Source organism: Oculina patagonica, chromosome 6, assembly GCF_052425735.1.
Source record: "Oculina patagonica isolate OP01 chromosome 6, crgOcupat, whole genome shotgun sequence".
In the NCBI taxonomy this organism is placed as follows: Eukaryota; Metazoa; Cnidaria; class Anthozoa; order Scleractinia; family Oculinidae; genus Oculina; species Oculina patagonica.
The window spans coordinates 34,800,301-34,824,763 of record NC_135763.1 but is presented as its reverse complement, the minus strand read 5'-3'; the positions used below and the strand labels follow the sequence as shown (position 1 = coordinate 34,824,763).

The window sequence follows — 24,463 nt, the reverse complement described above, 5'->3', positions numbered from 1 at the left end:
ACAAAGTAAGAACTGAAAGCCCCGAAAAGGAACAATAAACTGAGAAGAAACAAGGTATGGTCATTTATTTGGCGTGGCCAGCCTTAAATTCAGGCGCTTTTTTTATAAAAGTCTCGTAGTTTCCAAAAAATCTAATTGACAAAAGAAAAACAAAGATCAGACAAATTTCATCTAATTTATTTATCCTCAAGCTTCTACTTTTGTTTGGAATTTTAATTTTCTGGTATTTTGCTTGTGATAGGCACGTGTGGCAACTGCGTAAAAGAATCACAAAATTTTGCAGGCTGACACACTTTTATGTTAGCAAGTTTAAGGCAATGCAAGACATTTAATGTAAGATGCGGTTGCCTATTAGTCAGCGCATGCGCGTTGGAGTCCGATGCAATGGGCTTTAACAATGGGCTAACATCCCGGACTGAAGGTACGCCTACTCACTTGATTCCATGGAAGCGCAGATAAGCCACGTGACATTTGAGAAGTTCATAGTGATACGAGCGTTTCAGTCTAACTTTTCAAACAAAACTTGTAGTTGAAACAAAAAAAAATGAACGGTTTGTTTTTACGGTAAAGTATTCTGCACTACAGTTTTAGCCGTCGCCATGTAATTACCGCGATTCATATTGTTTACACACAGAGAACAATTGCTATTTTCTGCCCATAATCTGATGTCAAGGCATATCATGACATCGGATTATGAGCAGAAAAATGTTATTGTTCTCTCTGCGAAGGAAAAATAAAAACGTCATTAAATAGTGACAAATTGATGGCTCTCAGCATGCTTCACTCCTCGAAAGGAGACTTTCATTTTTAAATTTCTTTCAAATATCATGATAATTTTATTAGAAAAAACATATCTTTTCCTGCAATAAAATAGTCTACGTTTTTTCTCCGTTTCTGCTATGTTTGTTTTTCGCATTCCCGTCATAATACAGCTCCACTCGTGAAACCATCAGAATCTGACGGTAGTCAAGCTGTTAACACGATAAAGATGTTTTGCAAACAATAAGAAAACCTAACGAAGTCAGCTGCTAATGCCACTGCTTGTGAATAAAATGCTTGGTAATTTTACAGTGCATGCAAGATGAACGAGGATGAATGTAAATTTTGAGGGAGATTACGTTCCCATAATAAGTTCCCATAATAAATCAGCTTTACCAGAATCGATCACTGGTTAGAGTAGCTTCCCTTCTTAAAAAAAAAGATTAAATTTCTAATAAAATGAGTCTGAAATTGGCCTAACATATTGCTAACCCGAGGTGGCCTCCCCCATAAGCCTTCTGGTTTCTTTGAGGTCTCCTCGCCCTATCTATTAAAGTTATTTTGTACGTATTAATTTCTTAAGTGGCCAATAAAATGATGATGATGATGATGAAGTAGATTACTAATCGGCTGAGCAATTTGAAAAACCAACATTTACATGGCAAAATAAGTATGATCTTGTGTCAAAATTATGTTGTGTGTACAATGTGTTTTACTGTTGGAAACTCAGGTTCTAAATTTATTTGTTTCTTTTGAGAAGGCAGTAACGAAAACTCCTGCACAGGAGCAGAACAATTAGAATTACGAAAAGTCTTGCTGTTTAAGTTCAGGCTAGTAAGGCAACGCTTTTCAGACATAAAATTCTAAAATTGCTTCAAGTGAGCGCACAACATTTAGGATTTCACGGATATCATTTCAGCTATCAAATAATAAAGAACATATAAAATAATAAAACATAAATGACCAGATGATTGTTTTTTGACAAGTTTGTTCGACCAAGAATTAACCACCCTGAAAACAAACAATTCGTTAGTTCGACCACCTCGCTTTTACATACAACCACTTTTGTTTTGAGCACGCAACTTGCCTGAGAACGAGCCTTGAAAGCTCAGGAAGTCATTTTCCGTTCTTTTAGAAGCCCTTTGGTGTTGGTAGTCGACATTCATGTGGTTGCCTCTATTTTTTATATTCAACGCAGTCGCATACCCGGGCCTCTTTCTGCTACTGATGTTTGTGGGCCTTAAACACTTACCTAAATGTGATTCTCAGAAACGAAATCCTCAAGCCCTTCTCAGCTGCGGCTGGCTTGTACACCCGTTTCACAATATATGTCCTTTACTGAAACCGTAGAAAAGGCCCCCAAGAAGGCGCTGACTATCGAACTATGTCTGTGTTGCTGGTAATAACATTCACCTAGCTGGGTAGGAGTGACGGCTAATTTACATAGAAATGGTAAACTGTGTTTGAATAATTTTGACATCGTATCTTAAATGACCTATAGAAAGCAGTGCTAGACTGGAGTCGATCAGGCGGACAATCGGCAAAGCAGCCACATGCTATGAGCCACGCACCGACGAAAACGAAACCCTTCTGTGTGTCCTCTCATAGATCTTAATCACGAGTTTACAAGTGCGTGGAGTATCTTCAAGTTACTAATCGTACCTTTTTGGTACGCTTCGGCGGCATATCAGGTGAGTTTGGTCGAACCATAGTTCATATTTTGGCGAGACGCAGTCGAGCCAAAATACCCATGGCGAGACCAAACGAGCCTGATATGCAGCCGAAGCGTACCAAAAAGGTACGATTAGGTATTTACCGTACCCAAATTCAGCTAAAAATCCGGTTATATTTATTGCTCTGTTGAAGCCATGCTTGCAAGGTACGTACTGCAAATTATGTTGACTTGGTCTTCAACACTTTTACCTAGTTCCTTTTCTGCCTTTTTTCCCCACTCGTTTGTTTAGAGTTTCATTCTCTAAATTTTCAAAATCAAAATTAAGGAAAAAAATTGAAAATTCCGATTCCATTTTTTCAGTCTGAATGTCTCAGTACTCGTCGGCAAACATTGCGCAATTGGCGAGCGCGCTCAAGTTTAGTTTTGGGGGGAAAGTTTCTCTCTTTTTATGACCGCTAAACACCGCTAAATGTAAATTAGGAAGTTCTGTTTTATTGGATGGAAAACTTCTTTTCAATCCATCGTACAGTAACACTACTTTACTTCAAAGTGACCGTGATATGATGGCATATCAGGTCAGTGACTTGATATCGTAGGATATCAGGACAGTATATCGCGCTTCTGATTGGCTACTTGCGAATTTGGGTAAGGTAATCCTGGAAATCCCACGGAGTATCGCCTGATATGGCCTACGAGTTCGAGGTTTCTTAGAAAATTGACCTAAAATAAAAAGCCAAAACCGATAGCGAGCAGTCTGATCGTTTTCACAAAACCCAGTGGCTGCTATTTTTAAGGTGAGGGTACACCTGAAAACCGTTTATTCACCGCTTACCTTGGATTTTTATATTCGAATATTTTGTTCGCGTTTCAAGCAATCCAAAAAACCCTATGCTCAAAACAGAATCTATGTCTTGCGGTGTTTTGTAAACTTTTGGGTGATTTTGGACGAGATAGTTTTTCTCAAGGCAAAGGATAAGAAAAATTTAGAGAAATTAGAAAAATTGGAGATTTAATGTGACTTTGAGTTTTAAAATTCGAATTTGAAGGTTAAAAAAATTGGTAGACGGTAGGCATAAATAGATTGTGGTCGGCCACCTTGACTTGGCAACTTTTTGTAGTCAGGCTAGGTCACTTTTGCCTTCCTCCTTCCTTGAACTTTGGCACTATATAACGTCCAACCAAAAAGGTAGTTATTCGGTTTATTAAACTGGTTTTATCCTGATTTTAACTGGAATAAGAAAAAAAAAACTGCTTTACGCCCAAAAATCTGGACAGCGGCATCTTGAACAGCGCTTCCACGTTCACTGCAGCGCCGCCGGCCTCTGGCGGACTTATGGCATCGCTCAGTGATTTGAGACGGGAGGAGAGGCAGAACTTCAATTTTGGTGGCAACGTTTTGATATTTTGCAACTTTAGAGCCTTTTGGGTTGTGAGTTCTTAGCACATCTTTCATGCCTAGTACGTTCCCCTACTCGAACCTTCAAGGAAATCGAAAAGGTTCGGATGTCGGGAGTCGAGTATCGAGGGTAAAATTAGTAAGAAAATGACCTGAAGGGGAATCGAAAAAGGTTCGAGTTAGCGGGAGTTCGAGTTACTGAGGGTTCGAGTTATCGGGATTCAACTGTAGACGGACACCAGACAGTCCCCCTGACCCTGGAGTGCTACGGCGTGGGGTCAACTGTCTGGTGGTGTTTCAATTTTTTTCTTTCTTCAACCCATTCTCTAAACTTTGTGGGAGGCGCGGGGACCTAATGGGATTACAGTTGAATCCCGATAACTCGAACCCTCAGTTACTCGAACTCCCGCTAACTCGAACCTTTTCGATTCCCCTTCAGGTCATTTTCTTACTAATTTTACCCTCGATAACTCGAACTCCCGACATCTCGAACCTTTTTCGATTTCCCTTGAAGGTTCGAGTTATCGGGATTGAACTGTAATAGATAGTCACTATTATATATAATCGCTCGCCCTTCTTCATCGGAAATTTTTACCTGCCCCCCTCTCGAAATACAATTTTTTTCGATGACCCTCCCCCCCCCCAAAAAAAAAACTGACATTGCCTCGACTGTTTATTGTGGATGCCGTTTGTTAGTATGGGTTGAGTTTAATTGGCAGAGAGATGCTACGAAATCAGACAAAAATTAGCAATAAAGTATTGCACAATTTGAAACACATGGATAAAATAAGCTCACAGATACTTAATTAGCTCAACATTTCTTCTTCTTCTCACAGAGTAATTTTCAGTTAAAATTTATCAAGACGTTTGGCTTCGTATTTATGCAATTTTCGATGGTAGCATTTCAGCATTCTTAGAGCTCCAAGCAGTTTCCGAACTGACTTCTCGGATCCTCGCACCGGCCAGCTTCGCATTTAAAGTTCAAAATTAATTACCGCTACAAAATGAAAAAAAAAAAAAAAAAATCAGAGACACGTTGATATATTCGTGCTCTTAGTTGATGCGTGGACCCCTGTGGCTTCACTTTACTTTCCCGCCGGTCTTCAGCGTCATAATTCATTTCTTTGAAGAATCTTTTACTTAAAGCCTTTTTTGTTTCAAATGTAACAGGTTTATTTTTATCAATTGCGTTAGTTTTCAACTCAGTTGTTCACAGAGATCTTGTGCCTTAACAATAGATTATGTAAATTTCTTGAAAAGGCAGCTGCAACTCTGAGCCACGAGTTATAAATTTTTTAATTCAAAACATTCTAGAAACTTCTAAAGTAGTTGTTTCGCTGTATATAAATCCCTTATAGAGTACGTTTACTTTCTTTACTCAAGGATTTGGCTTTACAAATTATAATTCAGAAGTGCTACAGAGCTATATTTGGTGTAGAAACTTCAGGTAACAGGGTGGTTGGGATAAATGAATTAACGGATCAAAATAAAAATCCGACATGCCCTACATATAACATAAATTACTACTGTTCATTCAAACAAGCCGTCTGTAAACAATTCTCGGAAAAAGTGGATTGTTAAGCACTTGATTATCATGTAAATAACTCTACGACGATTCCTGCAGGGTGAATGGACGCTGTTATTATTCAGCTTGTGCCATGCGGCATGTAAGGTCTCAATACTTTGAACAAAAGTAGTTGTTTTAAATCTTTTAAGGTTGTGATCCATAGCTTCATCTGAAGGACTGAGATAGAATTTTAATTTAAGGTTGTGATCCATAGCTTCATCTGAAGGACTGAGATAGAATTTTAAAAGTATGGCACATGAACGACTGGGAAAAGACGAGATTCTAGAGAAGTTTATTATCAGTGCAAAGTATGGTACACCCAATGTGTTTCCTTACGGAGCTCGTTCAACGATAGTCCTCAGCAAAGTTTCGTGTAAAAATGATTACGATAGCTGGTCCATGGTTGGTATTCACAGAAATCAAGATTATCAGATCCATGCAGAGACGAAGGTTGTTGAGCTAATCAAGTGTATTAGTGGCAACGCAATACAATCAACATTGAACTGATTCAGAACTACTCCCCCTGTAACGACAAAGACAACGGCGCATTTTGTGCGAAAAAAATTGTTGATTTCAAAAAGGAGATGGAAAGTCAAAAGAAGCAGATCGTTATTTCTATAACGTTTGCAAACTTTTACCGTACTTTTGTGTATCCTGGAAATGACGAGAACAGAGCTGAGCAAAACAAGAAAGGATTACGACTGCTGCGTGATAATGGGGTTCAGCTACGATTGCTTTGTGGAGAAGAAGAATGGACAAAGTTTTTGAATGACGAGCAGCTTGTCCGTCTAAACGACAGTGATCGGGAAGCATGTTTTAATAAAGCCTTCTCGGATGAGAGAAAGGAGAGGGAAGATTATGATAAGAGCCACTTAGAAGACATACTGTCTGCATCTGCTGCTAGCGCTTTGGCAGACAAGATGAAAAGCATGCAACTAACTGGGACACAGTGATGGTGATAGTGATGACTGAAAGTACCGTATTAGAACTCAGGAGCTCATTTCAGAAAGGAACGGATTAGTAATACGAGTAATACGGCATTTGATCAACAGGGATTTGCTACAGTAAATACATAAGAAGAACCAAGATAGATTAAATACTGCTCGACGTTTCGGAGTCATTTTGACTCCATTATCAAAAGACTTGTACAGTATGCAAATAAGGAACGCTACAAAATGAACATAAAACAATGAACGACCTAAACGAACACCTTAGCGCGGATGGAATCCGTTTGCACGTTAAGTGTTGGCTTACGCATGCGAATGTACAACATTTCTTTCACGAGGCAATCAAATTTGCCGCTACATTTTGTGATGACGTGAAATTGTTCGATGAAGCGAACAACAACTGAACAATCTAAGTTCGAAATTAAACGTGACTGTCCAACCAGTGTTTGTAAGCCCTAAGCTCGAGCAACAACTTAAGCGACACGAAATTAAGCCCCCTATTGTTAACCAACAATGTATCGTCTACCACTTCCAATGTAACCTGTGTGATGCTGGATATGTGGGGAACACACGTGACCACTTACACGAGCGCGTAGAAGGGCACACCAGAAAGGTATTATCAATTTACAAACATTACAACCTGCAACACAATTCAGTGCGAAATACCTAAACGCTTCATCGAACAATTTCACGTCATCACAAATAAATACGGCATTTGCTTATGAACACGCTTTTCAACGAATCGGTCGGTTTCAATTATAATGATATAATTTGTTGCTCTTAGTAAACATTACTACAAAACGAGTTTTAGAATCGGGTTATCATATCCGAGAGAGAGAGTAGGCAGTTTCAGCAATTTCGCTCGCACTCCATAAGCATCATGGATTGCTTTTTGTTTGTGTCTGCTCTGTTTAAGGTTATGGTTAACGCCAGCTTAAATCTTTGTCATAATCAATTAACAGCTGTCAAAACAAGGTATCCGCTGACCAGTATCACATGGCCCACATTTTGAACTCATTGAGGTCGAATTTTTTTTGAAGTTTACCTCTGACCAAGTAATGGTTTACATCGGATCGCGGGCTTAAGTGCTATATTTTTTCTGTTATCGGTCAGTAAATTCGGATTTACAAAGCGAGAGAAGTAAATAACCGGGGAGACTCCGCTCTTAGGCTTGGCTTGATCTATTTAATATTTATCTTTCCTGGTCCTTGCTAAGTCCGTACTGTGTAACAGTAGGTTTCTTCACAAGTTGCATAAATTTTTGTTTTTACTAAGTAATTCGGACTAAAGAAATGTCATTTAAATTTCTTGAAAAGGCAGCCGTGAGTCATGAGTTTTGAATTTTTAAAATCATAACATTCTAGAATAAGCAGCAGGTGTTTTGCTGTATTGATGCACGCATTTTCTCGATTCAACATTAAATATAACAAAATTTTTAAAATAACTAACAAATAATGTCTTCGGAGCTGCGTGATTCACGTTTTTATTAACAAAATAATTGCATTTGAGCTATTTTTGACTCTAGCAGCTCTCAATTGTGCGGCCAGAAAATTGGCCTAATTTTGTGCTCTATAGACTTACCACTTACATTTTATAAAATAAAAAGTAGGGGTCACCACGCGTTTTTAAAAGTTATACCAGTTGTTTTCAGGTTCCATGGAATCGCTTTTAGGGTCTGTTACATTTTCCTATCCCCTCCCTAGCGAGTTGAATATTTGCATCTCGCGCGTGCACTACGCCATTTGTAGTTAGCAGTTTGCGAGTTACGTTTTGGCGCTTAGCGATTTGTTTTTAACTTTTAATGTGAGCCATTTTTCAGTAGTTAGCGGTCAATGGTTACTGATTTTTGCTTTTCCGCTGTTCCTGGCTTAGTATATGTCGATAAACTGGATTTCGTCGCAGAGAAATCTTTCTTGCTTTTAAGTTGCGCGCTCGGACGCGTAGTTGAATTCGTCATTTTGAGCGAGCAAATTAATCAAAAGCACGCGCGCCCAGTGTGATCGATGCACTGCGTGATGCGCAGAATAAGTGCGCAGTAGCAATAGGAGGCACCGTCCGGGCCCCCTGTGGCTTCACGTTACTTTCCCGCCGGTCTTTAGCGTCAGAATTCATAAAGAATCTTTTATTTAAAGCTTTTCTTTTAAAATGTTACAGGTTTATTAGTTGTTCACAGAGATTTTGTGCCTCAACAATGACTCATTCCTTTAGGCTCCTCGTGTAGAAAAGGGCGTCACGTGCCTCGACAATAGATTATGTAAATTTTTTGAAAAGGCAGCTGCAGCACCGAGCCACGAGTTATAATTTTTTTAATTCAAATCATTCTAGAAACTTCTAAAGACGTTGTTTCGCTGTATTTAAATCGCTTCTCGAGTACGTTTGCTTTCTTTACTAAGGTTTTGGCTTTACAAATTATAATTCAGAAGTGCTACAGAACTATATTTGGTGTAGAAACTTCAGGTAACAGGGTGGATTGGGATAAATGAATTAACAGGTGAAAATGAAAATCCGACATGCACTTAATATAACATAAATTACTGCTGTTCATTTGAACAAGCCATCTGTAAACAATTCTCGGAAAACGTGGATTGTAAAGCACTTCATTATCATGTAAATAAACTTTTGGACGGGTGGATTGGCGCTGTAAGGACAGCTGTTACCTATTCAGGGCTATTCAGCTTGTGCCATCCTAAGCTTCGACTGGAAAGCTGAGATAAGATTTTGAAAGTATGGCACATGAACGACTGGGGAGAGACGAGATTCTAAAGAACTTTATTATTGGGGCAGACTATGGGACATCTGGTGCGTTTCCTTACGGAGCTGGTGCAACGATAGTACTTAGTAAAGTTTCATGTAAAAACAAGATAAAAAATGATGATGGTAAAAATGATGATGGTGATAGCTGGTCGATGGTTGGTATTCACAGAAATCAAGAGCGTGGGATCCATGCGGAGACGAAGGTTGTTGAGCTAATCAAGTGTATTGGTGACAACGCAAGAGCGATCAACATTGAACTGATTCAGAACTACTCCCCCTGTAACGACAAAGACAACGGCGCATTTTGTGCGAAAAAAATTGTTGATTTCAAAAAAGAGATGGAAAGTCAAGGGAAACAGATCGTTATTTCCATAACGTTTGCAAACTTTTATCGTACTGATGTGTATCCTGGAAATGACGAGAAGAGAGCTGAGCAAAACAGGAATGGATTACGACTGTTGCGTGATAATGGGGTGAAGCTACGATTGCTTTGTGGAGAAGAAGAATGGACAAAGTTTTTGAATGACGGCCAGCTTGTCAGTCTAGACGAATGTGATAAGGAAACGTGTCGGCAGCGGGCCTTCTTTGATAAAGGGAGAAAAGATAGGGAAGCTTTTGATTTTAAGCACTACAAGAAAATATTGGATGTTTACAAACCAGAAGGATACGCACTGGATACGTACGGTCAACTGGTTTCATGTTTATCGCAGCTGCAAGTTTGCGACCCACATGCCAGACATAACAGGTACAACATTGACATAACTCATTTCAAGAAGATTGTAGACTGGGTTAAATTTACTAGTAAAAACTATTTTGTAGTATTTGGATTATAAATACGGATTACGGGATTTGTTTAGCACTATTGTCACTGCATAATTAATTAGTTTTTGGCAGTAGTTTCAATTATGTGTTCGAATTCCTAAGGGACGGACCATTAGAAATAACCGGAGGGGGGGGGGGGGTAAAAAAATTTCGGTGCAGGAATTTTTTTTGAAGGCCTACTTGTCTGCGGGAATTTTTTTCTGGGGCACAAGCTTTGCACGAATTTTTTTTTTTTTTCACCCAAAGATACAGGTCTTTTTTGATTTGCGCAGCAATTATCATTATTAAATAGTATTGTTTCATTTTTCAGATTCGTTCTCTGAATTAAGCGACATTTAGGGACCGTTCATTTTTTATGGGGTAGGGGGGCTGAAGGGATTTGATAGATAGTGCCTGTTAAATATAATCCCCCTCCTTATTAGAAATTTTTCCCCTTGTCCCTCGTCAAAAAAGATGAAAAGAATACGATGACAGCTACACTTTTATAGAATGTCAGACAAAATTGCAGTTTGAAGTGATAATACAGTTGAATCCCGATAACTGGAACCCTCAGCAACTCGAACTCCCGCAAACTCGAACCTTTTTCGATTCCCCTCCAGGCCATTTTCTTACTAATTTCACCCTGGATAACTCGAACTCCCGATATGTCGAACCTTTTACGATTTCCCTTAAAGCTTCGAGTTATCGGAATTCGACAGTAATACTGTTTGTGCTTTTGATTAACTGTTTACTGATGGGACCCGATTGTTAGACCCTTGTTAGGGTGGGTCAGGTGTGTTTGCAACCAAATACAGTCGAAGCTCTCTTAACGGACACTCTCGTAAGCGGACAGCTCTACTTACGGCCACCTTGTTAGAAACCCCGTTTTTACTCCCGGGGGGGGTACTCCCTATAATGGCCTATACGGGGAGGCTCCGCCCGAAAGGGGTACCTTTTTCAGGCTTCAGGTATATAAAAGGGTAGGGATTTCACGAGTTAAAGTATATGAAAGGGTATGGAAATCTGTCATTTGGCTATTTAAAAGGGCCTTTAATTAAAATATTTCGAACAGACGCAATTTATGGCTGTATTATTTTAATTTATTGAGCGCTACATAAAAATGACAAGAAAACGTCCTATTTTAAGTCCACGCCATGGCTCTTAGGTATATGAAAGGGGTACCTTTTTTCAGTTAAAGGTATACGAAAGGGGTACAATTTCTGTCAAAAATGGTATATAAAAGGGTAAGGGGTTAGAACTTGGGGCGGAGCCTCCCCGTATAAAACTTTTTTGAGTACCCCCCCCCGGTTTTTACTCCCATACAAACTCTGTATTTTTACATTCTCGTAAGCGGACATTCCCGTAAGCGGCCGCGGACACTTTCCGAGATTACGACTTAGACTTTTTCTTTGTTTTTAAGCTCCCGTAAGCGGACACCGCAAAGAAAATCATATAAAAAACCTCTGTATCTTGTATTAATCAATCAAGTCACATCGCCGTTCGTCACAATGATTTTACTGTAATTACAGTACCATATTTTAGTGTTTGTTTTGTCGTCATCCACGTCCGGTTACATTTCGAAACACCTCTAACATGCATATTACCATTATGTTAGCTGGGCAAGCTCCCGTAAGCGGCCATCTATCCCCTACACCTCTAGTGGCCGCTTACAAGAACCATTCTCGTAAGCGGCCAGCTCCAGTTGCGGACACTTTTTTCGCGTCCCGAGGGTGTCCGCTTATGAGAGCTTCGACTGTAGTTGATAGGATTAAGCTGATGCTGTTCTCTCGGTAGATGACAAATTAGAGGGGTCCGGGGGCATGCTCCCCCGGGAAAATTTTCATTTTCAGAACCTCAGAAACGCTATTTTAGCCATTCTGATGGACGTTTATCAACCTCGTTCCCAGGGCTTTTCCCTAGTTGATTTCATACAACACTTACAGGTAATCCCGTTGCACGAATTTTTTTTTTTCAGTCACAACCGCTTGCAGGATTTTTTTTTCGACAACTTTCCCTTGCAGGAATTTTTTTTTGGTAAAAGTCACCCCCCCCCCCCCCTCCGGTTATTTCTAATGGTCCGTCTCTAATCCCCCTGTTTCCGCACAGGCCTGTTGTGGTGTTGATGCTTTGGGGTCTAAGAGTATAATTTCCGTCGCTTCGACGACGGCCAACTTTCGCGAGCCACATACCTCCCCTTGTGGTGGTTGACAGAATTTCATGTTTTTTCCTAGGAAATTTCTTCACGTTATTAAATAACGTTTTATTTCATTTTTTATTATTTTCATTTTCAAGTATGGAACATGAACGGCTGTGGATAGAAGAAATTGTAGACAAGTTTATAGTTCAAGATCACCCGGTTTATGCTGCTCATACTGGCGAAGTTCATTATGTTGACGAAGCTGGTGCACAGGTCGTCCTCAGTAAAGTTTCGATCTACTATCGTGATGATAGCTTGTCCATGGTTACCCTTCACAGAAATGACATAAATCAACATGCTGAAACCAAGCTTTTAAAGTTACTCAGGTCTATTAGCGAGAATACGAGAGAAATCAATATTGAAATTATTCAGAACTTCTCGCCCTGTAACAACGAAGCCAACGGACAATTATGTGCGCAGAGAATTGCTAACTACAAAAATTTGATGAAATGCCAACCGACGAAAATTGACATATCCATAACGTTTGCAAACTTTTTTCGCACTGTTAAGTGTTATTGTAATGACGAGAAGAGAGCAGAGGAAAACAGACAAGGATTGCGGCTGCTGTATGACAATGGTGTCCAACTACGATTGCTTTGCGGGCAACAAGAATGGAAAAAATTTCTTTATGACGACCAGCTGGTCAGTCTAAGCGAGGCCGACAGAAAAGAGTGTTGGAATCTGGCCATCTCCGCTGGGAGGCAAAAAGAGGAGAAAAAAAACAGAACACGTTTCTGGGAGATTCTTAAATTAAGTTAATTTTTTCTAATGAAAATTAATTTGCATTTTTTCCAATCAAAATTATTTTACAGTACTTTGGTTATAGATTAATGAACGGATGACATCATTTCCCTGGGGGAAGATTTTTGTCGTAAATACTGGATTTATACCCCTGGAGGAGACTAATCTGGACGTCGCTCAAGTTGTATTTGATTTCCAAAAATGCCATTTCTGCGGGACGCATCGAAACCATAGCTAAGTGTAATGACCACATTAAACATTGTATTGTATTGTATAAAGGCATTCCACCCAATGCTTTTATATATGCATTTTTAAGAGTTTTCATAATCGATCTCGATAAATCAATGGGTTTCTTTATTTTTTTCCGAATGCAACTGCAAAAGATACCTTATTGGGTAAAACCATTAGCGCTTAGTCTTGAGCACCCCAAGTGATATCACCCCCCCCCCCCTTTCCACCCGTAGACGAGACGACAAGCATCCGCGCCCCCTTTTACATGTGAGGTACTCCTTCCCGGGTATTTGTTTATGACATGACCTGAGGCAACGACTACTCTGCCACGGACGAATCGCAGACGAATTTTTGATTTTAAAGGAACTGTGTCACGGATTTTCGTCAAATTAAGGCATGGGAAACTTCAGTGAAATAAAAATAATAATAATAATAAATAATTTTTCAAGAGGAGACTCCCGTCACATGGAGTGGTTTTCAGGGAGGTCCTCAAATAAAACTAATAACAAGGTTAAAAATCACGTTAAAAAGGTAAAAATATAAAATTACAAGTACATGTATAATGTTTTAAAAATTAAGAATAATGTTCTGAAAATAAAAAACCTAAAAGTACCCTGCTATTAATAGCAACCAGTTTAAAACAGCGAAGGAACATTTCAACAACACAGCAAATACAAAAAAGGTACGGATGGCCAAAAGCGACGAGGATTTTAAGTTTTTGAAATAAGGTTGGCTGAATAGTTTTCAAAGTTAATCTTTTTTGCTTGTTACTTTAAATTATAACGCCCGGAGACACATTTAGCTGTAATGAAGCTATGGTTTTGTCATTTAGATCCACATTAGTAATTTCTTTGCAAACAAGTTTCAACGCAAGTATTTTGCAAAACTGAATAAAATAAACTTCACTGAAAGAGCTAGAGAATAGGTTGATGTCAGTTAATTTATATCTACTGACTTTTTTAATGCTTGAATGTCGTACCTTCATGTTTAAATCATAGTCAGTCCACGATCAGCTATAGTGCAGTAAACAAGTAAACATCAGTAAACAAGTAAAATTCTACCAGTTTTTGGCAGCCACGTTTTCGCGTTGTTAGGAGAGAAATTACGATGATTAAGTTTTATTTGTTTACAAGCTTAGCTGTTAAAAAACATAGAAAATCCAACGTAGTAATATTGTTTTGGCAAGATAACGCTTTAGCTCATTAGCCAAACTAGTACCTGCTTTTATGTTTATTGTCCGTGTAATCCTTACTATAAAAAAGTGTTTAATTACAACCTGTAGGAAGCTGTAATCCACCTGCGCGGTTTTGTAAGTAATTAATGTTTCAGAACAAGGATTAACGTTAGCCAATGGTTCTAAGGAAAGTTTGTGTTTGTTTCGAAAATAGCATCCCTAGTTAGAGTATAAATAGAAGTGCCTTGTAAAATATTCTTTGGTTATGTTCTTGGAAGTAAAGTCTACTGTTGGAGCAAGTTTTGTCTGTTACGTCTCTGGATATTCCAAATACTGCAATAGATTCCGGCCTTCCCGTAGCAAGCGTGGTCCCCCAGAAGTGGAGTTTTCCCTCAGTATGCATAAAACTGAGGAACGTTACAAAATAAGCATAAAACAAAGAACGACCTAAACGAACACCTTAGGGCGGATGGAATCCGTTTGCACGTTAAGTGTTGGCTTACGCATGCGAATGATTGTACAACATTTCTTTCACGAGGCAATCAAATTTGCCGCTACATTTTGTGATGACGTGAAATTGTTCGATGAAGCGAACAACAACTGAACAATCTAAAAGGGCCTGTTTACATGGAGGGAGGGTGCCCCGGCTAACCGAGTTACCCGGCTAGAAGGGATGAAGCATAGCCCGCCTTTACATGCAGAATTCATAGCCCTTCTACCCGAGTTGAGACAGCGTCATTGAAGCGTGTCACAGCGTGGGAAAACCATGTAGCTCCAAATAATTGAAGTAAAATAAGACTTTTTACTAAATAATCAAGGCTAGCCGTCTTCAAACCTATTTTATTTTGATGTACAAGCTCTTAGAAGTTTAACACGTCCATTTATGGGGGAATTCAATCAAAATTCAACAGTCTTTGTCCGCCAATTTGAAATTAAATTTGTTGTTTCGTGAGTTAGGATAATCATTCCTACGAAAATTTCGAATTAATTAGCTGTTGCTCAAAGCCTACAGATAAAACTAATTTGATCTAATTTTGGTCCGCCAAATAGCACTATTTGAGTCCAGAATTTCTACATTTTATGCCATTAACTTCAAATATAATTTAAGAACACGCGCGAAGACTTATCCCGGCAAGCCGGGATAGCCCGGGCATAACCGTTTACATGGCAAAAAGCTATCCCGCCTAGAAGGGTGCCCCGAGCAAGCAGACCGAGTGCCCCGGCAAGGCGGGTTTCCCGTCTTACATGTAAACGCTTCGATGCCTTTTCTAAAGAAACGTATGAAAAGTTGGCTCGCCCAGGGTAGCTCGGTTAGCCGGGTAACTCGGTTAGCCGGGGCACCCGCCTTCCATGTAAACAGGCCCTTGAACGGGACTGTCCAACCACTGTTTTGTAAGCCCTAAGCTCGAGCAACACGAAATTAAGCCCCCTATTGTTAACCAACAATGTATCGTCTACCACTTTCAATGTATTCCTGTGTGATGCTGGATATGTGGGGAACACACGTGGCCACTTACACGAGCGCGTAGAGGAGCACACCAGAAAGGTATCATCAATTTACAAACATTACAACCTGCAACACAATTCAGTGCGAAATACCTAAACGCTTCATCCACAGGCTTCCCAAGCTCAAAATTCGTCTTTTTGATGTGTTTTTGAGCCTTTCGGGCGGCCGACTCTACATACGTGGTGTATGCGACAGCTTGTGTATATAGAGAAATGTATGGGAAAATCACGAGTTCTCTAAAATCGGGTAAATAAATATATATTTTGAAAAAAAAGTTTACCTACCTCAAATGTGTCGCTTACTTGTGTCTTGCGCCGAATTTGGAGCCATTCCGACGCCATTTAGCGAAATTATTCGAAGTCGTTGTCTCTCCTTCTAAAAAGAAGGAAAGGCAGACCACTCCATCGATCGCTGGCCAGAGCTCACTCCACAAATCGCTCTCTCCTCAAAAGGAAAAGTCCCGAATCGCAATAAAACCAGCAGTTCCATAAAGCCCAATAAATTTCACTCCAAATACGTGTGCTTCGGCGGTCGAAAGTCTCATAAAGAACGAGAAATTTTGCTTTAAATTCGCCTATTCGGCTTTCCAGATGTGTTTGTGACTGACCTCGCGCCAACGGTCAAGTTTCACGCTAAGACTCCCAAGGGATGTTTTCTGAAAGCTGTATTGTTCGCTAATCACAGCCATGTCTTGCAACCCATGTTTACATAGGTCAGGGAAAAGCCGCGTAAATATAAATCTGACACCTCCACGTGCAGAATAAAGCAAGATATTCGCGAGCATTCAAGACAAGATAATATCCCAAAGTCGCAGGAAATTTTGTTCGATCACCGCGTCGATCAAAAACTACATTTTGTATGATTGCGGCTTCAGGGCTTCAGCCCTAGCGAAAAACTTGTTGTCGTGTTGTCAGCCCGTGACTTGGTTCTAATGCACCAATTAGAATGGGGATGAAACCAGATACTTGTCGTTGAGTAACGACCGTTGGCGCGAGGTCAGTCACAAGTACATCTGGAAAGCCGAATAGGCGAATTTAAAGCAAAATTTCTCGTTCTTTATGAGACTTTCGACCGCCGAAGCACACGTATGTGGAGTGAAATTTATTGGGCTTTATGGAACTGCTGGTTATATTGCGATTCGGGACTTTTCCTTTTGAGGAGAGAGCGATTTGTGGAGTGAGCTCTGGCCAGCGATCGATGGAGTGGTCTGCCTTTCCTTCTTTTTAGAAGGGGAGACAACGACTTCGAATAACTTCGCTAAATGGCGTCGGAATGGCTTCAAATTCGGCACAAGACACAAGTAAGCGACACATTTGAGGTTTGTAAACTTTATTTCAAAATAGATAGTTATTTACCCGATTTTAGAGAACTCGTGATTTTCCCATACATTTCTCTATATACACAAGCTGCCGCATACACCACGTATGTAGAGTCAGCCGCCCGAAGGGCTCTAAAAAAACAATCAAAAAGACGACTTTTCAGCTTGGGAAGCCTGTGCTTCATCGAACAATTTCACGTCATCACAAATAAATACGGCATTTGCTTATGAACACGCTTTTCAACGAATCGGTCGGTTTCAATTATAATGATATAATTTGTTGCTCTTAGTAAACATTACTACAAAACGAGTTTTAGAATCGGGTTATCATATCCGAGAGAGAGAGTAGTCAGTTTCAGCAATTTCGCTCGCACTCCATAAGCATCATGGATTGCTTTTTGTTTGTGTCTGCTCTGTTTAAGGTTATGGTTAACGCCAGCTTAAATCTTTGTCATAATCAATTAACAGCTGTCAAAACAAGGTATCCGCTGACCAGTATCACATGGCCCACATATAGAACTTATTGAGGTCGAATTGTTTTTGAAGTTTACCTCTGACCAAGTAATGGTTTACATTGGATCGCGGGCTTAAGTGCTATATTTTTTCTGTTATCGGTCAGTAAATTCGGATTTACAAAGCGAGAGAAGTAAATAACCGGGGAGACTCCGCTCTTAGACTTTGCGTGATCTATTTAATATTTATCTTTCCTGGTCCTTGCTAAGTCCGTACTGTGTAACAGTAGGTTTCTTCACAAGTTGCATAAATTTTTGTTTTTACTAAGTAATTCGGACTAAAGAAATGTCATTTAAATTTCTTGAAAAGGCAGCCGTGAGTCACGAGTTTTGAATTTTTAAAATCATAACATTCTAGAATAAGCAGCAGGTGTTTTGCTGTATTGATGTACGCATTTTTTCGATTCAACGTTAAATATAACAATCTTTAAAATAACTAACAAATAATGTCTTCGGAGCTGCGTGATTCACGTTTTTATTAACAAAATAATTGCATTTGAGCTATTTTTGACTCTAGCAGCTCTCAATTGTGCGGCCAGAAAATTGGCCTAATTTTGTTTTCACTTAATGAAAAATTAAACATGCGCTCTATAGACTTACCACTTACATTTTATAAAATAAAAAGTAGGGGTCACCACGCGTTTTTAAAAGTTATACCAGTTGTTTTCAGGTTCCATGGAATCGCTTTTAGGGTCTGTTACATTTTCCTATCCCCTCCCTAGCGAGTTGAATATTTGCATCTCGCGCGTGCACTACGCCATTTGTAGTTAGCAGTTTGCGAGTTACGTTTTGGCGCTTAGCGATTTGTTTTTAACTTTTAATGTGAGCCATTTTTCAGTGGTTAGCGGTCAATGGTTACTGATATGTTGCTTTTCCGCTGTTCCTGGCTTAGTATATGTCCATAAACTGGATTTCGTCGCAGAGAAATCTTTCTTGCTTTTAAGTTGCGCGCTCGGACGCGTAGTTGAATTCGTCATTTTGAGCGAGCAAATTAATCAAAAGCGCGCGCGCCCAGTGTGATCGATGCACTACGTGATGCGCAGAATAAGTGCGCAGTAGCAATAGGAGGCACCGTCCTTAAGTTGAGGCGAGGGCCCCCTGTGGCTTCACGTTACTTTCCCGCCGGTCTTTAGCGTCAGAATTCATAAAGAATCTTTTTTGAAGCTTTTCTTTTGAAATGTTACAGGTTTATTAGTTGTTCACAGAGATTTTGTGCCTCAACAATGACTCATTCCTTTAGGCTCCTCGTGTAGAAAAGGGCGTCACGTGCCTCGACAATAGATTATGTAAATTTTTTGAAAAGGCAGCTGCAGCACCGAGCCACGAGTTATAATTTTTTTAATTCAAATCATTCTAGAAACTTCTAAAGACGTTGTTTCGCTGTATTTAAATCGCTTCTCGAGTACGTTTGCTTTCTTTACTAAGGTTTTGGCTTTACAAATTATAATTCAGAAGTGCTACAGAGCTATATTTGTTGTAGAAACTTCAGGTAACAGGGTGGATTGGGATAAATGAATTAACAGGTGAAAATGAAAATCCGACATGCACTTAATATAACATAAATTACTGCTGTTCATTTGAACAAGCCATCTGTAAACAATTCTCGGAAAACGTGGATTGTAAAGCACTTCATTATCATGTAAATAAACTTTTGGACGGGTGGATGGGCGCTGTAAGGACAGCTGTTACCTATTCAGGACTATTCAGTTTGTGCCATCCTAAGCTTCGACTGGAGAGCTGAGATAAGATTTTGAAAGTATGGCACATGAACGACTGGGGAGAGACGAGATTCTAGAGAAGTTTATCATTGAGGCAGACTATGGGACATCTGGTGTGTTTCCTTACGGAGCTGGTGCAACGATAGTACTTAGTAAAGTTTCATGTAAAAATAATGATGATGATAGCTGGTCCATGGTTGGTGTTCACAGAAATCAAGAGCGTGGGATCCATGCGGAGACGAAGGTTTTTGAGCTAATCAAGCGTACTAGTGGCAACGCAGGGACAATTAACATTGAACTTATTCAGAACTTCTCACCCTGTAACGACATAGCCAACGACGAATTTTGTGCGGAAAAAATTCTTAATTACAAAAAAAGGATGGAAAGTCAAGGGAAGCAGATCGATATTTCCATAACATTTGCAAACTTTTACCGTGCTGTTGTGTATAAGGAACATAGTAAATATGGAAATAACAAGAACAGAGCTGAGCAAAACAGGAATGGATTACGACTGTTGCGTGATAATGGGGTGCAGCTTCGATTGCTTTGTGGAGAAGAAGAATGGAAAAAGTTTCTGAATGACGACCAGCTTGTCAGTCTAAGCGACAGTGATCGGGAAGAATGTTGGAATCTGGCCGTCTCAGAAGGGAGAGAGAAGAGGGAAGCGAATGACATGAAGCACTACGTGGAAATAATGGATGTTAACAAGCCATCGGACATACCGGATGCGTACCGTCGACTGATATCATGTTTCTCTCAGCTGCAAGTTTGCGACCCACATGTCAGACATAACAGGTACAAATATGACATAACTCAATTCAACGTGATTCTAGACTGGGTTATAATAAATTTTACCTTTGGAAACTAATTTTGTAGCATTTGAATTATATATTCAGAAACAGATTACGGCATTTGTTTAGAACTATTTTCACTGCATAGTTAACTTGTTTTTGGCAGGAGTTTCAATTATGTGTTCGAATTCCCCTGTTTTATATTTCGAGCATGCTTGTTACGGTATTGATGCTTTGCTGACAGCAGCAAACGACAGCAAGCACGGTCACGAAGCGACCGAGCGAGTGACGCAGTCGCAAGCGAGGCCCAACCAATTAACCAAACAGAAAAAATAATAATTAAAAGGACTTTGAGAAAGTCTATAGGACCCCTTGCCACCACCACCACAACCACCATCGTCGTCGTCATCAAAATGATAACGTATCAATGCACATCTCAGCATTTTTATACGTATTGATACTTTTAGTGTTTGAACCGTCAAATTTCTGACTGATTAATGAGCAATTTGTAAATAACCAGCTTAGGTGTCCAGAAATAATAGACGGGACTCTTCCTTTCAGCTAGGAAATTTCGTCACATTAATAACGTCTTATTTCAATTTGTTATTATTTTTTATTTTTTTAGTAAGGAACATGAAAGGCTGGCCGAGAAAGCCCTGGAAAAAGCCTTGGAGAAAAAAGAAATTAAATTCACGTTTATCCGAAAACGTGATACTCTTGGTTCGAATTCGGTAGTTGACGAAGTTGGTGAACAGGTCGTGCTCAGCAAAGTTTCGATCTATTATCCCAATGACAGCTTGTCCATGGTTACCATTCACCGCAGAAACACAAATCCGCATGCTGAAACCAAGCTTTTACAGTTACTCAGGGGTATTAGCGAAAATGCGAGAGAAATCGACATTGAACTTATTCAGAACTTCTCGCCTTGTTGCGATGAAGCCAACGGACAATTATGTGCACGAGAAATTGTTGATTACAAAAATTGGATCAAATGTCAACCGACGAAGATCGACATATCCATAACGTTTGCAAACTTCTATCGTACTGTTAAGTGTGATGGGAATGACGAGAAGAGAGCAGAGGAAAACAGGCGAGGATTGCGCCTGTTGTATGATAATGAGGTTCAACTGCGATTGCTTTGTGGAAAAGAAGAATGGAAAAAGTTTCTTTATGACGACCAGCTGGTCAGTCTAAGCGAGGACGACAGAAAAGAGTGTTTCAATCTTGCCGTCTCTGCTGAGAGGCATGAATTGGAAAAAAATATGAGAACTCATTTCTGGGAAGTTCTTAAATTGAGTTAATTTTTGCTATGAAAAAATATTGCAGTACTTCGATTATAGATTCATAAACGGATTACAATATTTCCAGGGCGGCTTTCATGTTTAAGGGGCGGAGATAAATACTGGATTTATACCCCTGAAGGAGACCAATCGGGGCGTGGCTCATGTTTTATTTGATTTCCCAAAAATGTCATTCTAACCCAGACACACAAATAAGGACTAAAGCGAATTTAATGGAGATAAAGGAATTGTAATCCAATGTTTTCATTTATGAAAAGAATTTAAGATTTAATGATCGATGTAAATCATCAACAGTGACACGGGGTTTATTTTTTTTTTTTTTCGAATGCAACCCAAAAAGATACCTTGATGTGTAAAAACATTGTTGTTCCTAGGGCTTTCCACAAGATGCTCGAGATTTCCCAAAAAGTTACCCGTAATTTCTCAAAAAGTTGCTCTAAAAATCCAAAAGATTGCTTCTGATAATAAAAATTGCTCGAAAGTTGCTCCAAAAAAATTCAAAATGCTGCTTCTAATCAAGAGAATGTCTCTAAAATATGCTTATTTCCCTTTGAGGGTAAGATTTCTAAGCAGTTTTATGCAATTTTACAGCAAAAGAAGTATCTAAATAAATAACAAGGATTTCTTTAACTGAGAAAAATCGTGAAGATATTGATGGCGTCATGTTTGATGACAGGTTTTGTAATGTTTTAATGCAGAATGACCCGAAAGTTGAAACGTCTTCAGATGTTCCTCGAAATATCGTCGGCAAACTTCGTAAATTTTCGGAAACGTTCGTATTGCCTTTGAACAACACTCGGATAATCTTCGGAGATCATCGGGCTGGAAATTGCTCAAAATGCATCAAGTTGCTCGAGAGGAAAAAAGTTGCTCGAAACATGAAAAGTTGCCAAATAGTTGCCGAGCAACTTGTGGAAAGCCCTAGTTGTTCCGTCTTAAGCACCAAAAGTGGTGAAAAAATCCCTCACTTCCATCTCTAGACGAGACAACCATCCCCGGCCCCCTGTCATGTGAGAGTCACTCCTCTTCGGGCATTTGCTTGACTTGCTTATGACATTTCCTGAGGCAACGACTGCTCTGTCACAGACAAATCAGTCAACCAGATCTGTGTATTTAAAATTTAAAATGATCGCCACAAATAAAATAAATAAATAAAAAATGCGTTGATAGCAGGTTCACCCAGGTTAAATTATCTTTTAGTAGTCCTCCAATTTGATGTGAGCGTCATATTTCAGTTCTTAAAACAATATTTTCCCTAAAGTTTTCATGTTGAAATAACATTAGGTTCATTTTATCAGTTGAGCCAGTTTTTAACACAGTTGTTCATACCTTTTTTTAACAAATTTTATAATTAGACTTTTGGTTAGTCAGTTAGTTATTAAATTATATAGTTCAGCAATTTAGTTAGTTAATTACTCAGTTGATTAGTTAAATTCGTCAGTTAATGAGTTAGTTTACATTTAAAAAGGTTTTAATGATTCTTAGTTTTATTTTCATCTTTAAAGCTTAGCTATTTTATTTGTTGTAACTTTTTATCACTGACGTAAATTTTTAATGTAAATTTTATTTTTAACAATATTTTACTGTAAAGCGCCATGAGCCATGGATATGGCGCTATATAAATCTGTTAATATTATTATTTTTTTATGTTATTCAACAATAGGTTATGTGAACTTCTTGAAAAGCCAGCCGCAGCACTGAGTCACGAGTCATAAATGTTTACATTCAAACATTCTAGAAACTTCTATTTAAATAATTGTCTTGCTGTTTAATGACTGGAGTTTTACTAACGGTTTTTGCGTCAGAAACTATAACTCAGGAGTGCTGCTGATATATAGTCTGTAGTTATTTTAGGCAACACTTTGCTGTCAGCGTTGGGATAAATCAATTAACCCCCGGGGGGGGGGTACTCCCTATAATGGCCTATACGGGGAGGCTCCGCCCGAAAGGGGTACCTTTTTCAGGCTCCAGGTATATAAAAGGGTAGGGATTTCACAAATTTAGGTATATGAAAGGGTAGGGAAATCTGCTATAATGATATTTTAAAAGCCTTTATCATTAAATATTTCGAGCAGACGCAACTTTCGGCCGTATCGTCTTAATTTATTAAGTGCTACATAAAAATTACAAGAAATCTTCCTGTTTTAGGTAAATGTGATGTCGTGTAGGTATATGAAAGGGGTGCCTTTTTGCAATAAAAGGTATACAAAAGGGGTACCTTTTCTTTCAAAATGGCATATAAAAGGGTAAGGGTTTGGATCTCCAGGCGGAGCCTCCCCGTACAAAACTTTTTCGAGTACCCCCCCCCCCCCGGGCAATTAACGGTTGAAAATGCACTAAATATAACATAAACTGCTACTGTTCATTTGAACAAGCCGTCTGTAAACAATTCTCGGAAAACTTGAATTGTTAAGCATTTGATTGTCATGTAAATAAACTCTCCGACGACTCTGGGTGGTTGGACGCTGTCAGGACAGCTTGTTTAGGGCTATCCAGCTTTTACCATTCGGCATGTAACGGCTCAATGCAGAAGAAACAAATCAACTGCAAAAGATTATTATCCATTCAAACTTGGCGTTTTTAACTTAAATAATCATTTACAAGGATCTTGTGCTTCAACAATTATGCAAATTTCTTTGAAAGCCAACCGAGGCACTGCGTCACGAGTTATAATTTTCTTAATTAAAAACATTCTAGAAACTTGTTAAGAAGTTGTTTCGCTGTATATCAATCGCTTCTCGAGTAGCTGTACTGATTGTTTTTGATTAAGACATTATTTCAGGAGTGCTGATAATAAACAGTTCTACAGTGAGTAGATAGTTCATACAACGAGTGAAATAAAAAAATCCGACATACACTAAATATGACATAAACAATTCTCGGAAAATTGAATTGTTAAGCTCGATTAAGCACTTGGTTATCATGCATGTAAATACACCCTCGGACCGGCGGGGTGGATGGACGCTGTCAGACAGTCTATTACCCATTCATCAGCTATTCAGGGCTATTCAGCTTGTGTCGTTCGGCACATAAGGTCTCAGTATTTTGAACAAAAGTAGTTGTTTTTAGTCTTT

General features: G+C 39.2%; 3 protein-coding genes across 3 annotated transcripts in view; 2 read left to right on the top strand and 1 right to left on the bottom strand.

The window, feature by feature from the left end:
• Positions 1 to 701: 701 nt before the first annotated feature.
• The window catches only part of LOC144656473 (uncharacterized), a 228,987-nt gene continuing 205,225 nt past the window's right edge, over positions 702 to 24,463 (bottom strand). Inside the window, exon 2 of the mRNA XM_078516691.1 lies at positions 702 to 716. The gene's annotated coding sequence lies outside the window, so the exon portion shown is untranslated. The remainder of the gene's footprint in view (positions 717 to 24,463) is intronic.
• On the top strand, positions 5,647 to 13,197 carry LOC144658055 (uncharacterized). The gene is made up of 3 exons (XM_078518380.1): positions 5,647 to 5,792; positions 9,244 to 9,843; positions 12,192 to 13,197. Exons 1-3 carry the CDS (start codon positions 5,647 to 5,649, stop codon positions 12,853 to 12,855), a joined length of 1,410 nt encoding a protein of 469 aa, XP_078374506.1. The 3' UTR covers positions 12,856 to 13,197.
• LOC144657734 (uncharacterized) lies at positions 19,018 to 21,808 on the top strand. Its single transcript, XM_078518078.1, has 2 exons — positions 19,018 to 20,092; positions 20,714 to 21,808. The coding sequence occupies exons 1-2, from the start codon at positions 19,338 to 19,340 to the stop codon at positions 21,387 to 21,389; spliced, it is 1,431 nt and encodes a 476-aa protein (XP_078374204.1). The 5' UTR covers positions 19,018 to 19,337; the 3' UTR covers positions 21,390 to 21,808.